The 21,052-nt window shown below is 40.2% G+C and overlaps 1 protein-coding gene and 1 long non-coding RNA gene across 4 annotated transcripts; one reads left to right on the top strand and one right to left on the bottom strand.

Moving 5' to 3' along the window:
• The first annotated feature begins 94 nt into the window (after positions 1-94).
• On the top strand, positions 95-20,856 carry LOC101742835 (organic cation transporter protein). 3 transcript variants are annotated; one of them, XM_012691471.4, is made up of 10 exons: positions 95-1,554; positions 9,769-9,827; positions 10,264-10,433; positions 11,692-11,953; positions 14,891-14,991; positions 15,718-15,866; positions 17,011-17,336; positions 17,671-17,980; positions 18,781-18,962; positions 19,780-20,856. In XM_012691471.4, exons 3-10 carry the CDS (start codon positions 10,264-10,266, stop codon positions 19,981-19,983), a joined length of 1,704 nt encoding a protein of 567 aa, XP_012546925.1. In that variant the 5' UTR covers positions 95-1,554; positions 9,769-9,827; the 3' UTR covers positions 19,984-20,856. The 3 variants fall into 3 exon arrangements, with proteins under 3 accessions (XP_012546925.1, XP_021204536.1, XP_062531123.1); XM_021348861.3 differs by lacking the exon at positions 95-1,554 and adding an exon at positions 7,217-7,460; XM_062675139.1 differs by lacking the exon at positions 95-1,554 and adding an exon at positions 8,593-8,713.
• LOC134201054 (uncharacterized) lies at positions 1,375-2,329 on the bottom strand. Its single transcript, XR_009976209.1, has 2 exons — positions 2,166-2,329; positions 1,375-1,540 (listed from the first exon to the last, which is right to left on the bottom strand). It is a non-coding gene; the product is annotated as an uncharacterized LOC134201054 (long non-coding RNA).
• Positions 20,857-21,052: the final 196 nt, after the last annotated feature.

Genomic DNA, 21,052 nt, shown 5'->3' with positions numbered 1-21,052 from the left:
GCTGTCCTATTGTATTTTGAAACCAAAACCTTAGAATGTGCTTACAAATTTTTAGATATTCTGATTGTGACAACCTGTTGAACTTCGGGTTTTTATGGTTAAGGCGTATTGTTAGTTTCAAGCTGGCAGGGCGTATTATAAACAACTCTGGAGTCGGTAGCGCGTATTTCCAGTCTTGATATTGGGTGGCGGAGTTTAATACGCTGTTTGCAGGATAACCGATGGAGCACCGTGGTTCAGAGAAACGTGGATCTCCATGATGACCTGGAGCTTGACTATCTAAAGTCGGCATCAGTGCGCCACTTTGAGAAGGCAGCACGACACGAAAACCCTGGCCGCTGGAAATTACATACCCGATCCTGCGGACCGAATGGTAAACAGTCGCGTCGCCCTTAACATGTCATTTCGGATCCTCCCGATCCACTAACAGTTTTTTTAGGCACCTCAAGCACCGGTCACCGTTCCCGTCGAATCCGTCGCTTGCGACGAAGGGCTTGGCGAGAAAATTAACCGACATACACAGCCCACTGAGTTACTCGCCGGATCTTATTAGTGGGTTGCGTTTTCGATCCAGTGGTAGATTCTGCTCTCGCTAGGGCTAGTATTACCAACACCCTCAGGTTAGAGCCCCAAGAGCTCACCTACCCGTTAGGGTTACGCTGGTATAGCCTCTCAAGTCACGTTGTGATTCGTTTTCGTTACAAGAAACAGCATTAGGCAGCGGCTTGGCTTTGCCCTTGCCATTGCTGACGTCCATGGGCAACGGTAACCACTCACCATCAGGTAGGCCGTATGCTGGTCTACCTATAAGGGCAATAAAAATAAATAAAGAAGCTATATCTCGAGTCTGGACTGTTGTATTTACTTATAATCTATAGCTGGGTACCGAATTTGTGGCCCTGGTACGATTGATATTAAGTGGTTACCTTAACCTCTAGTTATCACAATATGACAGCTGCCACCTGCCTAGCGATATGAGGTGTAACTCAATTATACACTAGCAGTAACATTAGTTTCTTTGATATCGGATCGCATTACATCAGGTACAGTAGGAGTAGACAGGATTGTGGTGTCTGTACAGCTTCACTCCCTGTACAACTACCCTCATTCTATCTTGTGTACTGGATGTCAAGTGTTCCGGTGTGAGAGTCGGTCGAAGCCAGTCGACACGGTCTCGATCGCGTCATGAGATCAGATGCAGCCTGCATCCGTGTGATCGGAGACCGGCGTTGTTTAATGTTGACATGTGCACATTTCACACAGCACATTGTGTTTCGGAGAGCGCACGATTCTGACGCGCCGCGCTCTTCACACGTTCACAACGTCAAGAATGCGAGTCGCGTTTTAATTTCAATATTTATCACATACACTAAGTGTTTTGTACAAATTTATTAGTAAAAGATTTATTGGTAATTATTTTTGTACTTTTCGAGTGGCAGCCATGACAAAAGTTGTTCGAGTGTCTTGGTTATTTTGAATGTTTTCAAATCGCGCATACTTCGAATGGACTCCAGTTTTAACGGTTCTCGGACCAAAAATTCTGCAAATAAATTGGTACGTATTTAGAAACATTTAGAGCTGTCAATATAATAAGGATACGCTAATGTTTTTGCACACAGTTTCCTAATTCAACAAGACAAACGAAGAACGGTCATCTCTCTATATATTTAGGATCAGTATATACTTGACTTCCTCCGTCTAAAAAAACAAGTCAGTGAAATGAGCGATTTTGTCGCTAATAACGATTAGTTCCGGAGAACCAATTATGGTAAATACATACAATGAACTGACTTACAATGGAAGTATATTTTGTTCTCGGATCAATATATTATACTCCACTGTCAATGTAATAATAGACACGATATTTTAGAAATAATATAAAAATTCGCTCAACTGCTTAACTAGTAACTAGGGCTGAACTAGTCCATTATTATTTTACCCCTACATCATACGCGATCGAAATGAATTCCTAATGCTTGGAGCTGCTGCGTTCATCCACAAAGCATTTCCAGCCTAAAAGACACTTGAAGAGATTCCCCCCAGCAGGCAGCGGTCTGTCTGTGTCACGAAGGACGAGCCGTCTCACCATCGAGCGATCCAAGCCACGTGTAACTACCACGACACTAAATAATAAAATAATAAAATAAACATTTTCAAAATTTAACTCAAATGATGAGGCCGAAAAAATTAGAATTATCATATTTTCGCCGGTTCCGTAAATTTTCAGTTGCAGATGTGTGCGTGTCTTCGTACACACACATACACACGCCGGTAAATAAGCGGAAAAGGCCGAAAACCTTTTCTGTGTAACGTGCGGACGGACTCTGCTGACTCTTTTTAAAAGAAATCATTTTAAACGAGAACACAATCGAATTTGACACTTCCGATGCTTTATGTGTCATCCGAACTGTCATTTGAACTCCTGTTTGAAGTTTCAATGTCTAATTGAAGGTAACAAAATATTAAATTTCGTTTATGGATAATCTTTGGTCAAATTATTTTCCATCTGTTCCGATAAATCTGTATAACAAATAATAAATTCTTCTACTTACTATTATACATAGTATTTAGTAGTTCACTTAGTACTTTCCAATTTATCTCAATCATAACATTATTAATAAAATGTATACCTATAGCAAGGAAATAATAGTTTAAATAAACTGCTACCTACTTTGTGGGCTATCTCTAAAATACGAGATGAATGAACTAATGATTGTTCTCGTTTATCAACAGTTCACTCACTCATTGGCCTGTCGCGGGGTGTAGAGTGTAGTCGGCGTAATGCTCCGCGGGTACGCCGACACTTGGTGTCACACTTAAGATGAAGTTTTCGTGTGATTTTTACACCCACTTACCGCTGTTGATATAGCATTGAAAATTGCATATCATAGTTACAAAAAATAGGGTTTTTTTAAATTTTATTGCCCGTGTAGGCAGACGAGCATACGGACCACCTGATGGTGAGTGGTGACCGTTGCTCATGGACATCAGCAATGCCAGGGCCAGAGCCAAGGAGCTGCCTACCGTAACAACAGTATTACCTACGGTCTGACAAAATGATTTTCCTTTTTTTATGTACGAATGATTATTTTATCTCTAGCAGAGATTTAATGGCAAGAAACTCGTGAATGGGACAATACACCCTCATGTAGATATCATTTACATATTCATACATTTTTTGGAATTGTTCATTTGTATACGACAAAATATAGACATTAAATAAATGTAATGGAATTAGCAGCAAGTAAGAGGCAAGCAAGAAGATCCGGCGAGACACATCGGGTTGTGACCGCTCGGACGCTGACCGGTGCTTGAAGAGCCTAAAAACACCGAAAGTGGATCAGGGGATCCGACAAGACATGTTGTGGGCGACAGCTTTGCTTTGCCTCGTCACCTGGGTCGGATATGTAATTAGCGGCGGACACGATAAGAGAGTTATCGTATCGAGCTGCTGTAACAAAGTAGCGTTCTGGCGCTTCTTTAAGATTCTAGCTTTAGGTCGTCGTGAAGATCAACATTCCTCACGTACCTATGTATGTGCTCCAATGGTTATACTGCAGAAACAACAGACAGGCCGGCCACAGACCCACACATAAAAATATGTATTTACAACCACGAAATTTCTAGCTGAAATTCAACTCTCCTATATTAATATTTTATCCTAAACGATTGAAGTCGGTGTCCCCCCCAAGAAAGTCTTTTTTTCTCCTACCTACGCTGAAAGTTCGGTTTTCCTCCCGCTGTACAGGGAAGAAAGTGAACTTTTCCTCCCGCTGTACAGGGAAGAAAGTGTAACTTTTCCTCCCTAGGTACTGACAAGTGCGCATGCGCGTTAGTGTCTACGTCTGCTCTCACGCACCTAAAATTCTCCGCCATTGTTGTGCTCGGGTAATTTGCAATATTGTGTTTAATGTAAAAGTGAAATGAACAAAAGGCAATAAAATTTAATAGTGAAGTATTAAACAAAGATGAGTTCATCAGATAATTCTTATTCAATTAGTAGTAGTTTATTTAAATTTAAAAAAACAGTTAAATTGTTTTTTATGAGAATGGGGGGGCTCCGCCCCCCTATCCCCAGCCACCCCGGCTCGGTACTCCACGAACTTTCGGCCTGGTAGGAGAAAAAATAGCATGTGCACCGCGGGAAAAAAGTAGGACATCTCATTCCGCGTGTTTGCCATTTTACACGCGGAGGGAAATGTCCTACTGTTCTCCCTTGGTGAACAATGTACTAATAATATTAAATAAAAAGATCCACTTAAAATTTCCTTATTTCTGTTTCAAAAGAATAACAATATTTCATATAATTTATTTTTAATTAGACATCAGATACGCTTAATCGTTAAATTAGTTAATGATTACGATAAAATGTGAAATAAATGTCTTATTTATTATTATAATACTTTGCCATCACATTCTGTTCAACCACAACTCACAAGACGTCAGTCAGCCAGCACCGGACGCAATACAATAATACCAAATTATTTAACGAGTCACACTTTAGAACCACCTACCTTTTTCTTGTATCAAAGAATCTTGCGTTCTGGTTTAATACTTTATTTTTATTTTTTATTTATTGTTTAGATGGGTGGACGAGCTTACAGCCCACCTGGTGTTAAGTGGTTACTGGAGCCCATAGACATCTACGACGTAAAGGCGCCACCCACCTTGAGATTTAAGTTCTAAGGTCTCAAGTATAGTTACAACGGCTGCCCAACCCTTCAAACCGAAACGCATTACTGCTTCACGGCAGAAATAGGCAGGGCGGTGGTACTTACCCGTGTGGACTCACAAGAGGTCCTACGACCAGTAAATTGAGGCTTCGAGCTGATGCCGGCAGCCAGCGGCGGCCATTACTCGTACCTGGTAACGTCAGCGGGCGCCAGTCAGTGCAGAACACGAGGTGGACCGCGAGAGAGTTAGCCCCTGCAATCCAACACTAGTGCACTAAACATTTAACCCCACGTCTCTACACGAGTGACTTTGTGACGTCAATGGAATATGACCACTGGGGTATCATCGACGCTGCGTTCCTAATTTTCCTTGAAGCGACTCACGAGTGATACATCTGTCATTAAATCTAAAGTAGGTATTCCCTCTCCGTCACAGACATGTGCGTGTGTAACATATTAAAGAGTCATAGCAACCTGAAGGTCACACTTTTACTAGTTAATTTATTTGTACAAACGAGTTTAAAGCTCACCTGGTATTATGTCGGCACCGGAGTACGTAAACATAACATAGTCAATACTGTTATCCGCATTGAGGCACGGGGTCGGATTCGTAGCTGTTTTGCACAAGAATGCCTCGTCATCCAGTTTGGAACAGATGAATGCTCCTAGACAGGAGTAGACAGGACGATGGTGACCACACGACGCGTCATATCACTCTTAAAGCAATAAGGCTGACTGTACCCCAGCGCGGAATGCACGATTGCTTCACAGCAGTTTTAATAGTTCCTCAAAACATCAGTGGTTACTCCTACTCCAGCTGCTGACTCGGTATACAGAGTGCAGTGTCTACTACTCTACTCCACTAGCAGAGATCACGTTACTTGACGGCTTACTGTCACTCCGCAGCACTTGTCTTTTCATTAAGCCCTTAGAGAGCTCATGTTAATCACATAATATTTGTTAGGGAATCTGCATCGGTCTCTTGACCGACGCGCAGTATACATACGTCTACACCGGACATCTTAAGTAAGCAAACAAACATTTTGTATTCAGCGGCTCCGAGCTACCATCGGAGCTATGGGAACGGAAAACACTCCACTTGACCGGACTACACTCAAACACCTATATCTATAGTCCCACTATTACAGTAGTACTAGGGACCTGGTATTTAAAATAAAAGATGTGGTGTCGTGGGACAATAGGTAGGAACGAAGTTCCTTCGGCTTATGTAGAATCGACACATTTTGCCAAAAAAACGTGCTCAATTTTATGTCGTTTTTCTTGATTTTTCTCTTAAATTTTGCTGATTAGTTTTTATTTAAGTGCAGGAAAGTATTTAGGAAATTCAGTATTTTAGGAAATATTTAATTACGTAAAAAGAAAAAAAATGTAATTCAAACTATCAATTAAAATAACAAAATATGTCCCTTTATTTTTGTTTGACAACATAAAATTACATAGAAATAGAAATAATTACAAAATAGAGAGAGAAGGGATGAGAGAACGAAAAGAAAGAAGGAGAAAGAGAAAGGTATTATACACTACTCGCTTGTGTATACGACTGTCGCGCCTGCGCATGTCTCATTTAACTGTTTTATTCCACGGACTTTTCCTTGCGGTTTTACTATCACGTTTTTTTCAGTTCGGTCGCGCAGCAAAATCTCTATCTCCTCCAAGCAAAAAAATCGGTTGTCCTTAAAGTCGGTTTACTGACGATAGTTGAACGTGACAACGTCATAAGAGAATACTGTTGGAATGGTTTCATTTTTCAAAAGTAAATTTTAATTTTATTTTTGTTTGATCGATATTTTGTATGGATATAGAGAAAGAGGTAAATGGAAATCACTATTGAATTGATCAAGTTACATTTGTTTGTACGCATAAATACAATTATCTCATATTTTTTTTACAATGTACATAGTTTTTTCATTACACATTAAATGTACACAACTACTACTACTACTACTATTACTACCACCACCACCACCACCACCACCATCACCACCACCACCGCCACCACCACCGCCAGTTCAGTGGCTTGGTCATGAAAATGTAACCAACATAGCTAATTTTTACTGGTGGTAGGACCTCTTGTGAGTCCGCACGGGTAGGTACCACCACCCTGCCTATTTCTGCCGTGAAGCAGTAATGCGTTTCGGTTTGAAGGGTGGGGTAGCCGTTGTAACTATACTGAGACCATATCTCAAGGTGGGTGGCGCATTTACGTTGTGGATGTCTATGGGCTCCAGTAACCACTTAACACCAGGTGGGCTGTGAGCTCGTCCACAAACCGAAGCAATAACGAAAAAAAAAAAAAAACGAATTGTAACGTTAAAGTAGAATAAAAGAGCTCCGAACCGAAGTGCACGATATCAGCTGTACCAGTAGGTACGAGTCATAAATAGAGTGCAATGCTACAGCAAACCCACTGACTCATATTGTATTCTTGAAGTGTATGTACTATGTATTACCAACTTGACGCATCGTAAAGACCAGATCCAAACTTTATCATAATAAAACCGTAATAAGTACAGGGAAACGATGTAAAATAGAGTTAGTGACCGACTGCACTTGTAGAGCGACCACACGCGACCAGCGCGCTGTGTACAAGTGGACATTGAGCACTCGTGTTGCTCTGATACATCCAGCATTCGTTTCTATTAGCTCTGTTCAACAAAGCTAAACAACGTCAGCTTCATTTTAATTAAATACTGAATATTTTAATAATTGAATTCGAAACAGAATTTCGTTCTGTAAACTCAGTGCTATTAATCTAAGTGCAAACACGTATGTATGTTTTTTTTTATTGCTCTTGTAGGCAGACGAGCATACGGCCCACCTGATGGTGAGTGGTTACCGTCGCCCATGGACTTCAGCAATGCCAGGGGCAGAACCAAGCCGCTGCCTACCGGTATGTATTGTTTTATACTTAAAATATGTTTAACTTACTACGCTAAGAATCAGATTTCAATAATACGCCCCCTTACAGTCATGAAGTCGCAGTCTCCAGAGGGAGAACGAATAATTCCCACGATGCAGTAAAGAGCCTTGAGAAATTAACGGCGCATTTAATTTCTCTTGAACCAAAACAAATGAGTGGCTGATCTCATTACACGCGCTCTTTGTATTGTTTGTATCGCGATGATTGTTGGCTCTCGGTGGTTTATTTTGTTCACTTATGGGTATTTAGCGATGATTTGATTTGGCTGACTCGGTGGCGTGGTAGTTAGCGCCTCTGACTATTAAGTCGAAGAGCGCGGATTCAATTCCCAAATTGGGCAAATGTTTGTGTGATGAATATGTTGAAATTTATTCATATATCTGAACGTATATAAGTATTGTACATACAAACGTCTCGCAATTTGAGCCCGGTTTCATACTGATTTTATAATTTATAGACATACCTTTAAACAGTACAATGAGAATGTATCTCACTTTATCTATATATTAATACGTGAAGCAAAAACTTTGTATTCCTTTTTACGAAAATTGCGCGGACGGAGGAATATGAAATTTCTCACACTTATAGAGAATATAGAGAAGAAGTGCACAATGCTAATATTTTTTTTAAATAATGCATAAAAGATACATTAAATCAATAAATAAAACATTACACACACTACATACCATGTATTTGACGCACACACGTATGCATACTATTTATTGTCAAACTTTTGTTCTTGACGTCTGTTGTTAAATTGAGAATAGATTAAATATTGTTTGTCTTTGTTAATATTTTTATAGTGTAGTCTTGGCGAAATTTGTGATTATAGAAGTATAAATACAATCATAATAGTGTACAAACTTACAATTCTAATTAATTATAGTCGAATTTTGACTACTGCGGGACCACTAGTACCGCATTAAAATGAACGGTTCTTGTTATGTTTGGAACACGGAGTGTTTTCTGTCATTTAATGCACGTGTCAGTTTCGCACATTTTCACATTATCATAGCTATTTCTAGATTTTATTGTTCAAATCATAATTAATTCGTAATTGAATTTTCGTACAACTTACTTTGCAAAACGTTGAGATTTGGTTAGTAGCACGTGTGCAAAATAGTTTTACCAAAAACATATTTAAATACGGCTTTTGTTCTTGTCGCTTACCTATCACTCTTAATTTATATACGGAATATAAAAATATTGGTAATTTTTGCTTCCTCAAGTGATTACAGACAAAATGCAGTAAATTAATTCTTGCATAATATATAATCTGAATTTCGGAAACGGCTCCAACGATTTTCATAAATTTAGTATACAGGGGATTTCGGGGGCGATAAATCGATCTGGCAACGATTTATTTTCAGAAAATGTTGTTTTATTTGTGTTTTCATTAATGAACTTTATCGATGATCAACTTAAACATAAACTTTTTTATTTGAAAAAAAAAACAACAAATAATATAATATCAATATGTAATTCATATTTAAATATAATTTCTTAAAAACACAATTTACAAAAAAAAACGAGCAAAGCTCGGTCATTATCTAGTAACATTTAAATAAAGTCATGTCTCGAGAGAGGATGTGCTATTCTTATGTCCCGCTACATCACATTTCACCAAGATCAAGAGCAGGAGCACAGTTCTCATGTCTCTGAGGGTGAATTCAGTGAAATGGATTCAAATAATCACAAAAAATTATAATAATTTTGTAACAAAACAGTTAATATTTTTCGTGTTCAATTAATGATAACAAAAGTAAAAGACAAAAATGGAAACGCTACTAGCTCTTATAAATTGTGCAAATTTATTGAATCCAATGCTATTGTTGCTATATGTATATATCAAACTTAGCAAAAATGTTGTTGTTTTTGCTAATAAATTAAAAGAAATGTAAAATGTAAAAACGTGCACTTCAATAGTGATTAATTTTTAAAATTTAGTTTCCCGCTCGTATTTCTATTGTTATACATATTACATGATTACATGCCGGTGCTGTTGCTTTGATTCAAATATTTTTGGTGGTAATACACCATGTTACACAGTGGTTGGTGGTAGCCTACCGTGACACCCTGAAATAGAGAGGATCAAGCTACTGAACTAGATTTACTTATAAAATTGGTAATAATGAAACTCTACTTTGACTGCAGGTATGATGGTGAACAGTGACTGCACATTAAGGTGAAACGGGACGACAACCACTTACAAAGTAGGTTCAAAATGAATATCATACACTAGCTCATACAATACCTATTTACTATTGTAAATATGTACAAAAAAAACTTGAGTGAGTAACAGGTCGACAATTTGATCCAAGTTGCGATTTGATTTAATTTCTGGTACAATGCAATAGAGACTTCGGCCTTATAGCTTAGGGTTGGGGGTGGCATCTACTGCGGAACCTATGTGGACTCCGGGATCCGATAATCAAGCCCGCTGAGCTCACCGGATCTTCTCAACGGGTCACGATTCCGATCCGATAGTAGATTCATTCGCGAAGCACCTTATCTTGAGGTTAGATAAGGTGGTAGATTGTATTATTTACTATTTCTATTTTTTGTTGTTTTAAATTTACCAGGAATGGGCGTGACAAACACAATGTTCGCATGAGAGAAAGTGTTCCTGACACATCATTTTGTTCGCAGATGGTGGAGTCTCAATTGTCGGACTCTTTCAATCTAGACGGCATCCTTAGTGAGCTCGGCAGCTTCGGGAAGTACCAGTTGCTATTCTTACTACTGCTATCATTCAGAGATTCCTTCCTGGCGATGTGTAATTTCAATTATGTATTCACCGCTGATGAAGTGAAGTTCAGGTTAGTAGGTTATTTATTTTAGAAAAAAAAATTGAGATTTAGAAAACAACATTAGCTTAAGGCTAAACTTCCTAATATAATTTGTTATACAAAATGGCGGGTATATCTGTTCAGTAGAGCGCGCCCGTCCTATGTTTTTCCGTTTCGAATCTAAATAACCTAATAAAAATATAGTGGGCGTGGCCCCTACCTGCTTGATAAATGAATTTCCTTACGAATTTGCAATTTATAATTTATAGCGACTAAGGAAAAATGCATATTCAATTACTGGTAATAATTATTTACCTTAAATGATTACTATAAAAAGGTTTTGCCCGTAATTTAGTCTTTACAACCTAATTGATCATAAAGTTTTCCTTTTATTAAAAGAAAACAATATACATACATATAAATAAATATTGTAATATCTGTTTGCAAAGACAAAATAATAACTTTTTATTAAACTCATGTGAAATTATATCCGATGCTTACAATAAAAGCATTTTTATTTCATTTTTGCCCGCCAGTCTTTCAGCTTGCTCCATCTAATTTCGCTAACGGTTTTTTTTTCCTACCTATGCTGATAGCCTAGAGGGAGCCATAACACAGAAACATTTCTGTGTTATGGATTCGTTAAGTCGCCGTAGCGTGTCATGATTACATTGGACGACACGCGCACTCACGCGCACTGCACAGCCTGCGACGCAACAAATCATTTTTGTCTTGTTCTTACTACTACTTGCACCCCGCGGTTTTACTCGCCTTAAATTTGTAATTCAGCCGCGGTAAAGGTTGCTGGTGTGACTCACTTGTCCATTAACTAACAAAATATTTGTAGATTCGTCCATAGGTAAAAACAAGAAACAGCGAAAGTGCTATTTTATTTATGATAACAGATATACCCGATGCTTAAAAAGCGTCATGAATTAATCCAGTTTATAAGCTGTTGGCTGGCTATCGTACAAAGCGACTAAGGGATTCAACGGGGAATGGGGAGCGCCGTCCTCCGAGCATTGTATCAGTGTACTGCCATCGACAATCGGCTTTTACTAGTGGTAGGGTATATTGTGAGTTCGTACGGGAAGGTCCTTCAATTCTGCCTTTTCTGCCGTGAAGCACATACGCATTCTGATTTGAAGGGTGGGACAACCGTTACACAATACTATTGAGCCTGCCACCTCATGCCTCAGGTAGGTGGCGATATTTACGTTGTGATTTAAATGTCAGCTCTACCTTGGCTCCACCATTCCGGTACTAAAGATACACTTTACATCAACAGATGCGCAATACCAGAATGCGATACACCAACTCCAAGTTTCAACGCTACGTGGACAGCATTCGCTTTGCCGAACACAACCGATACCTGCTACAGAATGGCGCCTCTGCTAGAAGATCGGTTCAATAGAACAGGACAGAACGTGCAGTCGTTACCTAACAAAGCGGACCCGCCGTACACCTGCAGCCCTGAGTACTTCGACGCGAACAGAACATTGGGCTGCGATAAACTAGTGTACGAGGATTACAATAGCATTGTTGCTGAGGTTTGTAAACAAACGCTCTTGTTTTCCTTAGCTCTGACTAGCTGACCTCAAAAAAGATGATTTTTTTAATGGAATCGTACTGGTTTGCTTCGGCTTCCATGATTTCTATCGTTCTCGATGCTGATTTGGCTTCCTCGAAGTCACTTAGAAGTTGGACATCGCTCGACTCTGAAAGTCCCAAGAGTCTCCCTTAAATGCAATGGTTGATGTTAAAGGGAGGGATCACTAGACGATCTCTTAGCTTTCCCACCCATTGGAGCAAATTTACCTGTTTAGGTTACTTAATTTAGATTTAGATAACAGACCCGCAACCGTTCTGCATTGTAGCATTCAACGTGTAAACAATTAGTTAGTTAGCTGCCGGGCATGACCTCTCCCGAATCTACTGTAGTGACGTGCAGACGTCCCTTATGAACCTGTAAGCAACAAAAGTAGTCCAGTCACTGGGCGGCAGCCGCGCGCAACTAAAAGACGCGTGCTCCCACTGCCTAAACGCTAAGATAACGTAGACATATAATACTTTCCTAGTTGTTACATCCACTCGATCACAATTATGGGTATAATATTGTACGTTGGATCATTGCTAAGTGACAGCTGATGATTAAATATTGTTCTTGTTTTGTTTTAAGTGACAAATTAGATGCTTCCAATAACAATAGGATACTAAACTGGTCATACATGCCTATATGTATAATATTCTATTACGCGTTTTTGACTACACCAACACCTTCTGATATGAAGATTGAACAGTGGTGTTCGCTTAGCTTTTAGTGTTAAACTTGTACGGCTTAATACGAAATCTAGCACGTCCCTTCATTATTCTTAGAGATGCGTAGCTGTAGAGTTGACAACTTTACAAAGCTGAAGACGGGGATGATATTCAAATAGCACGGGCTGTAAATACACTGGAACCCATGCATCAGCTCGCTGAGTTTCTCGCTGAATCTTCTCAGCAGGTCGCGATTCCGATCCGGTAGAAGATTCATCCGCGAAGCAACTGCTCTCAAGTTGTTAAGTCTCTTTTGGAGGCGCTCGGGCAGCTGTTATCAAATCCCACCCCTTCTGGCTGAGCCTTTACTCGCTCACCTGTCCTGGTGAAACTGGAAAGGCCTCTAGGTCACAAGTAATCATTCAATCATAAAAAAAATACACTGAATCACTCGCCTGCGCAAAAACAAAAAAATTTGGATCATAAATTTTTGTTTTTCATTATTTTCAAAATGGATATACTCAAATGTACGTCCAAAACATGTAGAATAACTGTTTTTACTTTTAAGGCTTTTAAGGATGCGCGGATCAGATGCACACAGAGCGGTGCCGGCCCGCGCACTCGCGTGCTACAGATTTCATTAGATGCCAGTTGATGTACTTTCTAATTGCCTTTTACATTTGTACGAAACACCTGACGTAGGTTCTTACTCATTAAAATTTAATTAAGAATACAGCCGTGCATTATTTAGATATTTATGTGAGATTCGATATGTACAATCATTATTATTCAATTATTCTAATTTTATTTTGATAGTACACTATCAGAACACTATCAAAATAAAATTGAGTTGCTAGTTGGTTTAATAATTGAGGTGACAATTGTCATAACGTTATAAGTTACAAACATTTTGTATTGGTCTCTGTCTGGTACTCTGTCGCGTATAACTTTAGAGACAGTATTGGATCCTCTGGGTCTCTACGGAGGCACTTCGAACGTCATGTCTTTTGTAGTTTATCTTTCAAGACACCATTTTTATTTTAGCATCGTACATTTAAGTACTATCCGGCATTGGATTGACATTTTTTTCAATTTTTTAATGCTTGAACGACCTCACTGTCCGCCTGGTGTCAAGTATTGGAGCCCATAGATATCAACAACGTATATGGCACCACCCACCTTGAGACATGAGTTCTGAGTCTCAATTCTATAGTACAACGATCGCCCAAGACGAGAGTTGAGTTTAACCCTAGGGCGCTGCCTTCGCTGCTTAACTATGTCCCTGGCATCGACATTGACATCCACGAAAGAGGGTGATCACCCACAAGGAGGTGGGTCTGTGGCAGTATGCTCGTCTGTGCATGAAAGCAATAAAAAAATGGCTATAATTTTGCGTTGGAGTCGACAAGTAAACAGACATTTTAAAATAGCGGTAGTTATTCTAATAGCCGGCCTCGCTACAATGCTCAGAGTGGCTCTGATGGCGCACTCATGGAGGATAATTATCATGTATTACAGGTAAATGTGGACGAGCTGATTGAAACGTGACAGAAACTGTCATGTCATGCGCTCATCGCAATCTCTTGATGATACATTTTGTTTTTAATTTGACATTCGCTGTTTACATTTTTGGTGTCGTCACGATAGAGATGCGTAGATGTTGGATTTCATTGGTGTAAGTTTTGACGAGTCCGCTGTCACAAACCACAGCCATAACATCGTGGAGGATACTGCCTCTTTGTAGAAAATAAGTAATTTTCCTTTTTATTTATTTTCACTCAGAGACACGCTGGTGTAGTTTGAAATGCTTGGGAATAACGACTGTTCTTCCATCCGAACTGATATTATTATGATTGTTTCATGGTAGACGGATAGAGGCGAATAAGGAAGTAAATACGGCCATATAAAATCACCAATTACTACCCCCATCTGGGGGTGTAGATTGAAAATGTAGAAAGCGAATTGCCTAAAATCAAGCATCTGATCCCTGTGAAGGTATAATTCCCCTACGGGATAAGGGTTTGCTCTTACCCCCAGTGAGCCCACGGCTTCTACTACCGGTAATGTTAGTCTTTCCGGCTCTTAGGATGGAACCAGCCCAGTCAAGTACTTTATTGGTTTTACCACCAAGAAAGAAAGGCTTCAATATTTAAAAGCTAATTAACATTTATTTTTACTCTTTGCCTACAGTATATTTGAATGAGTAAAACTTGTATTGAAATTTACAGTTTGACCTCGGCTGCGAACCTTGGAAGAGGACGATGATCGGAACAGTCCATAACCTGGGATTAGTCTTCTCGTTTATAATATCCGGGATCATATCCGACAGGTTAGTGAAATATCTGACATTCGCGAAAATCCTTCAAAATATTTTTAAATATTTTTATGTGAAAAAAAACACCTTAACATCTGATCCTCGCGAGGTGTTTACGAAAAATATGTCTTGTCAATACATATGCTTGTCTATTGTATTTGTGTGTTGTGAATGTTATGTTCTATTGAATTGTACTTGTAGCCAACTGATACAGAAATACGAATACTGCGACCCAGCCGGACAGTAGTCTGTTCGTTAGACATTAAACTCTAGAAGATCTTACAACACACCATAATTATAATATTATTTTCGACTACGAATAATTGGTACGGATCCCCTATATTCCCGTTCCTGCGGAACGAATGGTAAACAGTCAACGTCGCCCAAATCACATAATTTCGGATCCTTCCGATCCACAAACGGTGCTTTTGGGTACTCCAAGCACCGGTCATCGTTCTCGTCGAACCCGTCGCTTGCGACGAAGGGCTCGGCGAGTAAATTAACCCTCAGACACAGCCCACTGAGTTTCTCGCCAGATCTTCTCAGTGGGTCGCGTTTCCGATCCGGTTGTAGATTCTCCGAAGCACGACTCTTGCTAGGGTTCGTGTTAGGAACAACATCAGGTTTGAGTCCCGTGAGCTCACCTACTAGCCTGGTGACGCTGATATGGTCTCTCAAGACCATCAAGTTAGGTAGGAATAAAAAGATACCCTATCACAGAGAAATATCTTTATTTTCTAGATATGGCAGGAAGGTGATAATCGTTGGCACCCCACTGGTGGTCGGTGTGGTCGGGCTGGTCAAATCGTTCTCAGTTAAATACTGGATGCTGCTCGTCCTCGAGTTCTTTGAGACGGCTTTTGGCTACGGAAATGCTTCGATGGTTTTGTGTAAGTTTTTAATATTATCCTAAGAGACGCGAAAACGTCAGCGCCTAATGACACGAGTGACGCGGCGATGGTTGCGTCTAAGTCTAGGGTGTATGATACGTCCGTGCTGATCTGATATAAATGTTTGCTAGAACTGCAAACTGCAGGCAGGCTGAGAGGCAGTTTATCTAGAGGGATAGAGAACATTGCCGGTCACGCCGCGGGTGCTTAATGAGTATCCTGCAATAATTGCTTGCGTCTGCGACCTACATGACCTACATGACTCTGAATCGAAATATAATAACATTTTCTTGTTCGTTATCAAATTCCAAGATAACAAATTGAAAACATCACTCCAACCGTAATATTAACACAGGCTTAAAACTCTATCAATTTATGGCAGCAGTATTACGACAAGAAATTAATGTTTTTTTTATTGCTTAAGTTGGTGGACGGGCTCACGGCCCACCTGGTGTTAAGTGGTTACCTGAGCCCATAGACGCCTGTAACGTACATGCCGCCACCTACCTTGAGACATAAGTTCTAAGGTCTCCGTTTTTACAGTACAACGGCTGTCCCAACCTTCAGACCGAAACGCATTATTGTTTTGACGGTAGAGAATAGGCAGGGTCGTGGTATCTACCGGTCGACGGTGTATCGCGTCCCGACCCGGCAGGCTGGTTTTGGTCCAGCGGGGTATTCCGGGACACCAGCGGCACCGTCTGGGCGGCCCGACGGGCTGCCGTACCGAGACGGCCGACGTTTCAGAGCCTTCGATTCGCCTCGAAGGCTCCGTCGGCTGGGCGTCCTTGGGGTGAGCCGCGCCGTCTGGTTGTAGTGTTGACCGCGGTAGCCCCCCTACCTCATCCGGGTTCTGACCTCGGAGGGGATCGGACGTCGGGTGTAAGAGTGCAGGGGAGTCGTTTAGTGGGTGGGTCCTAAAATCCTTGGGCCCGCGGTCTGCTCACAACACCATGCAGATCGTTGAGTCTCACATACCCCGCGCGCCCCTTTTGCGCGGGGACCTCGTAGGAGGTTCGGCCCTCTACCCGAAAAAAAAAAAAAAAAAAAAAAAAAAAAAAAAAAGGGTCGTGGTATCTACCCGTGCGGACTCACAAGACGTCCTACCACCAGTACTTGTGTAATGTTTCTATTATTGTTACAGCTCTAGAAATGGTAAGCCAGAAACGCCGAGTCATCTTTTCATCAATGTCAGATGTCCTGTGCAGTCTAGGAAGCGCGTTTTTCGGGTTGATAGCCTGGATGGTGCCTTACTGGAGACATCTCATGTGGGCTATATACGCTCCCTTACTCGTGGTAGTTTTTTATATATTCCTGATCGACGAAGGCGTGAGATGGTTACTGGTCCACAACAGGAAGGACGAGGCCGTCAGAGTCCTGCACAAAGTGGCCAAGTTTAATAACATAACACTCTCCAGTAAAGCTACAGACATGATGACTAAAATAACAGAGAGGAACAAAACTAGTCAGGTAAGCTGTTACCATCAACATGTTTCTTGAAACTTTTTAATTTTTTATTGTATACCTGGGAGGACGAACGAGCTCATAGCCCACCTGGTGTCAAATGGTCGCCGGAGCCCATAAACATTAACCACGTCTCATGTCTCAAGATTTGCGGTTATACTATAATAAGTCCTCATTTTTACAGTACAATGGCTGCTCCGACCTCAAATCTAAATGGCAGAAATAGGCAGGGCGGTGGTACCTATCCATGTGAGCTCACAAGATGCCCTACCTCCAATAATATCTATTAAAGAAAGAGAATAACCATATCTCTCCTTTTTAACACGTATATTTCTTTCAGACAGAGCCACCAGTTGAACAAGAGAGACTCCATCTCCTTTCTCTTCTCAGTTCAAAGAAGATCATCATTAGGGTGGCTATCATTTCGGTGTCGTTCATCTGTTGCACCTACGTCTACAATGGCACTATCATCACCTCGACCAGTGTACTCGGCAACAAGTACTTGAACTTCTCCGCTCTCCATCTGGTGTCAATCCCAACAAGACTGCTCACTGCGTACACCTTCACGAAGTTCGGAAGGAAAATACCTATTTGCGTCGCGTACTGTTTGTGCGCGGTCTTCTTCGTTGCTTCAGCGTTCGTCCCAAAATGTAAGTTTACTTATTCTGCATATCATACATAACATGCAGACCATAACCATTGTTTGGTCAGGGCAGTCAGTGCAACGAGATAAGAATTTGAGTGTTTTTATTGTTTTAAATTATATTTACTTGTTGTTATATATTTCAGTTTATTATATTTGATGTAGATAAAACTTTATTTACAGAGAATATTAAAGTTTATATAGATACGCCCCCAACTGGCTTAGGCCATAGACACAGCCGACTGAATTTCTCGCCGGATCTTCTCAGTGGGTCGCGATTTCGATCCAGTGGTAGATTTAGTGAAGCACTGCTCTTGCTGGGGCCATTATTAGCAATGCTCTCAGGCTGAGCCCATGAGCTTACTACCAATCAGCGCATAGTTGGAATAGCCTCTTAGGTTAACGACGATTAGGTACCGGAAAAAAGCCTAATACTTACAAATAACACACTAGTTTTCCAGTGCCACTAAGTAATTTAGTTTGGTAGTTCTGATTCACTTTTCTTTCTTCTTCTTCTTTATTCTTTATTTGTACACACTGTTAATAAAATACAGTAATTGGGATAAGATATAAAAAAATGGCGAGCTTATCTCAACAATTGAGTTATCTACCAGCTAACCGTTCTCAAAGAAGGAAATCTTTACATTAGTGGATAGATGAGTACAATCTAATTAGCAATAAAAATAACAAACATAAACTTTTATTATTGTTACTATAATGTTTCAACTGGCCCAACGTCTACAGAGAATCGTAGCTCTCGACAACAACGACTCTTTTCGTTTCTCAATTCACTTGTATTTATTCCAGCCTTCTACTGGGTCTCAACATTGCTGTACTTAGCGGGTAGGATGTGTAGTAGTTACGGAATGTTCAGCATGACCGTGGTAGCTATGGAAGTATTCCCTACTAAGTCAAGAAACTCTCTCACTAATGTCGCCAACACCATCGGCAGGATTGGATCTATTTTAGCACCACAAGCACCATTACTGGTAATGTTTGGCTTATTCACTAAGTTAATTTGGAGTACGAATGGAGTTAGTAATCTATGAGATAGAATTTGGAAACATTTAGGTAATATTAAATAATGTGTGGGTTGACGAACAAAGTACCTCGTGTGTTCGTATCAAGTGTTGCCACTACTAGCTCGTGCTTAAGATGAAACGAACAAAGAGTAATATTTTGGCTTAAATTAATAAGCTTCAATATCTAAAGTATGTTAGATATTAGGGCACTACGCACACGAGTATTGTCCACCCCCACGGCTAGACCCTGTCCACATATACCGAGAAACCATCGCATGCTTTTGTAAAAGGGTGACAGAACCGTTACTCATGTTAATAATAATTTATGGTGCTCGCTACAAAAGGTGAACTGCGAAATTAGGCTTAGACCCGTTAAACTCCATTTCCCCAGACCCTGGATGAAAGTTGCGCTCTAACGAAAATTTATGAGTCTGGGTATAAGCAAATCCCCTATTGTTAAGGTAGGTCGGGGCCGAAATCACGATGATACAATGACCGGAGTCCATATTATGCATGCTTTGCATCTTAAATGTTAACCCTCCCAGAGTTTTACAATCAGAATCTCAATTGTATCCTTCCGTCTGGTCCAGAATATCTATATCATAATTTGGACACCAGACAAAGAGAAGAACTGCTACTGAGCAAGTGTTTTGGTTTGACAGTCAGGCGGTCAGAATGTTGTTGTTTGGAGCTTTATATTTGCAATTCTTATATTATCATATTCTTATATTACCACAAACAAAACTTAAATGTCTCTTATCTCAAATAAAAACATTATTTCCAGGAAAAATACATGAGTGGTCTCTCGAGCATCATTTTTGGAATAGTATCTTTGGGACCAGCTTTACTAGCATTCCTACTACCCGACACGAGTAAGGTTTCTCTACCAGACGACATCACAGAAGCAGAAAACTTAGACGTACGGCCGGAAGAATCTGACCCTACATGTAGTGTTCCTGCAAGTGGGGAATACAGGGAACGGTTTTGAGATCACTACTCTTGTTTTAAGATTGGTGCGATCTTTGAAAGTATACTTGAGGTGCAGCGAGTATGCACATGGAATAGGATTCGGTATTGGTGGTAGCCCATGCGTGTAGACAACAGTATTTTACTCGTTTCTTCTCAAAAACTCATATTTCCTAACTTAAATAGTTCGTTAAACGAAAAGCAATATATATGGAGATCATCTAACATCTCCAGATAGTAATGACCTTCACATTGCATTGTCATTCAAATCTTCTTGTTCTTCTTTTTCTCCGCGTTATCCCACTAGATGAGGGTTGGCACAGCGAATTTTTCTATTCCATACTCTTCTATCAGCCGTCATCTCAACACTCACTCCTCTCTCTCTCTCTCATATCGTCATTCACACATTTCATCCATGTTTTCATCGATCGACCTCTTCCCCCTCTACCTTGCACTACCATTTCCGTACACCTTCTAATCACATGCATCTCCTCTCTACGCATCACATGTCCATGGCATGCTAACCGTCCGCTCTTTAATTTGTCAATCACATCATTGTCATTCAAATAATAGCTGTAATTTAACCTTGAAATTTGATGCGTGTGATAGCTTCCTTACAGAAATAGACAGGCTAATGGAGTCAGTCTGTGCAAGCTCAGTGTGCGCCCCAGGCAACTCCGCCTAATATTCATACAATTGAACGCTCGATTGATTAGTTCTCTGTAGTAGTAATTATGATCTATTGTTCCTTACGGCGGCTCCTACTAGCTACCACACAGTGAGTGATGGTACCTGCGATATTTTTAAGTTACTCTGGGTAAAAGTATGTTAATAAGTTAAGTCATATTATTAAGGTATTGTTTTTTGTTTATTTAATAAATTTTATACGAATTCAGTTATGTATTATTGTATTTCTTTGTCAACTTATATATTAGTTGGTGGCCCACCTGATATGAACTTTTTTATTTATTGTTTAAATGGACGAACGAGCTCACGGCCCACCAGGTGTTAAGTGGTTACCTGAGCCCATAGACATCAACAACGTAGATGCTGCCACCCGCCTTGTAACATGAATTTGAAAGTCTCCGTAT

The sequence above is a fragment of the Bombyx mori genome, chromosome 23, assembly GCF_030269925.1.
Source record: "Bombyx mori chromosome 23, ASM3026992v2".
NCBI lineage: Eukaryota > Metazoa > Arthropoda > Insecta > Lepidoptera > Bombycidae > Bombyx > Bombyx mori.
This window is presented reverse-complemented; position numbering and strand designations above follow the sequence as displayed.

Excerpts from the sequence above, each read along its gene's own strand:
- LOC101742835 (XM_012691471.4), top strand. The coding sequence starts at position 10,264 with ATGGTGGAGTCTCAATTGTCGGACTCTTTCAATCTAGACGGCATCCTT. Across the intron at positions 11,954-14,890 it reads ACAATAGCATTGTTGCTGAG|TTTGACCTCGGCTGCGAACC; the intron begins GTTTGTAAACAA and ends TGAAATTTACAG. Across the intron at positions 14,992-15,717 it reads TCCGGGATCATATCCGACAG|ATATGGCAGGAAGGTGATAA; the intron begins GTTAGTGAAATA and ends TTTATTTTCTAG.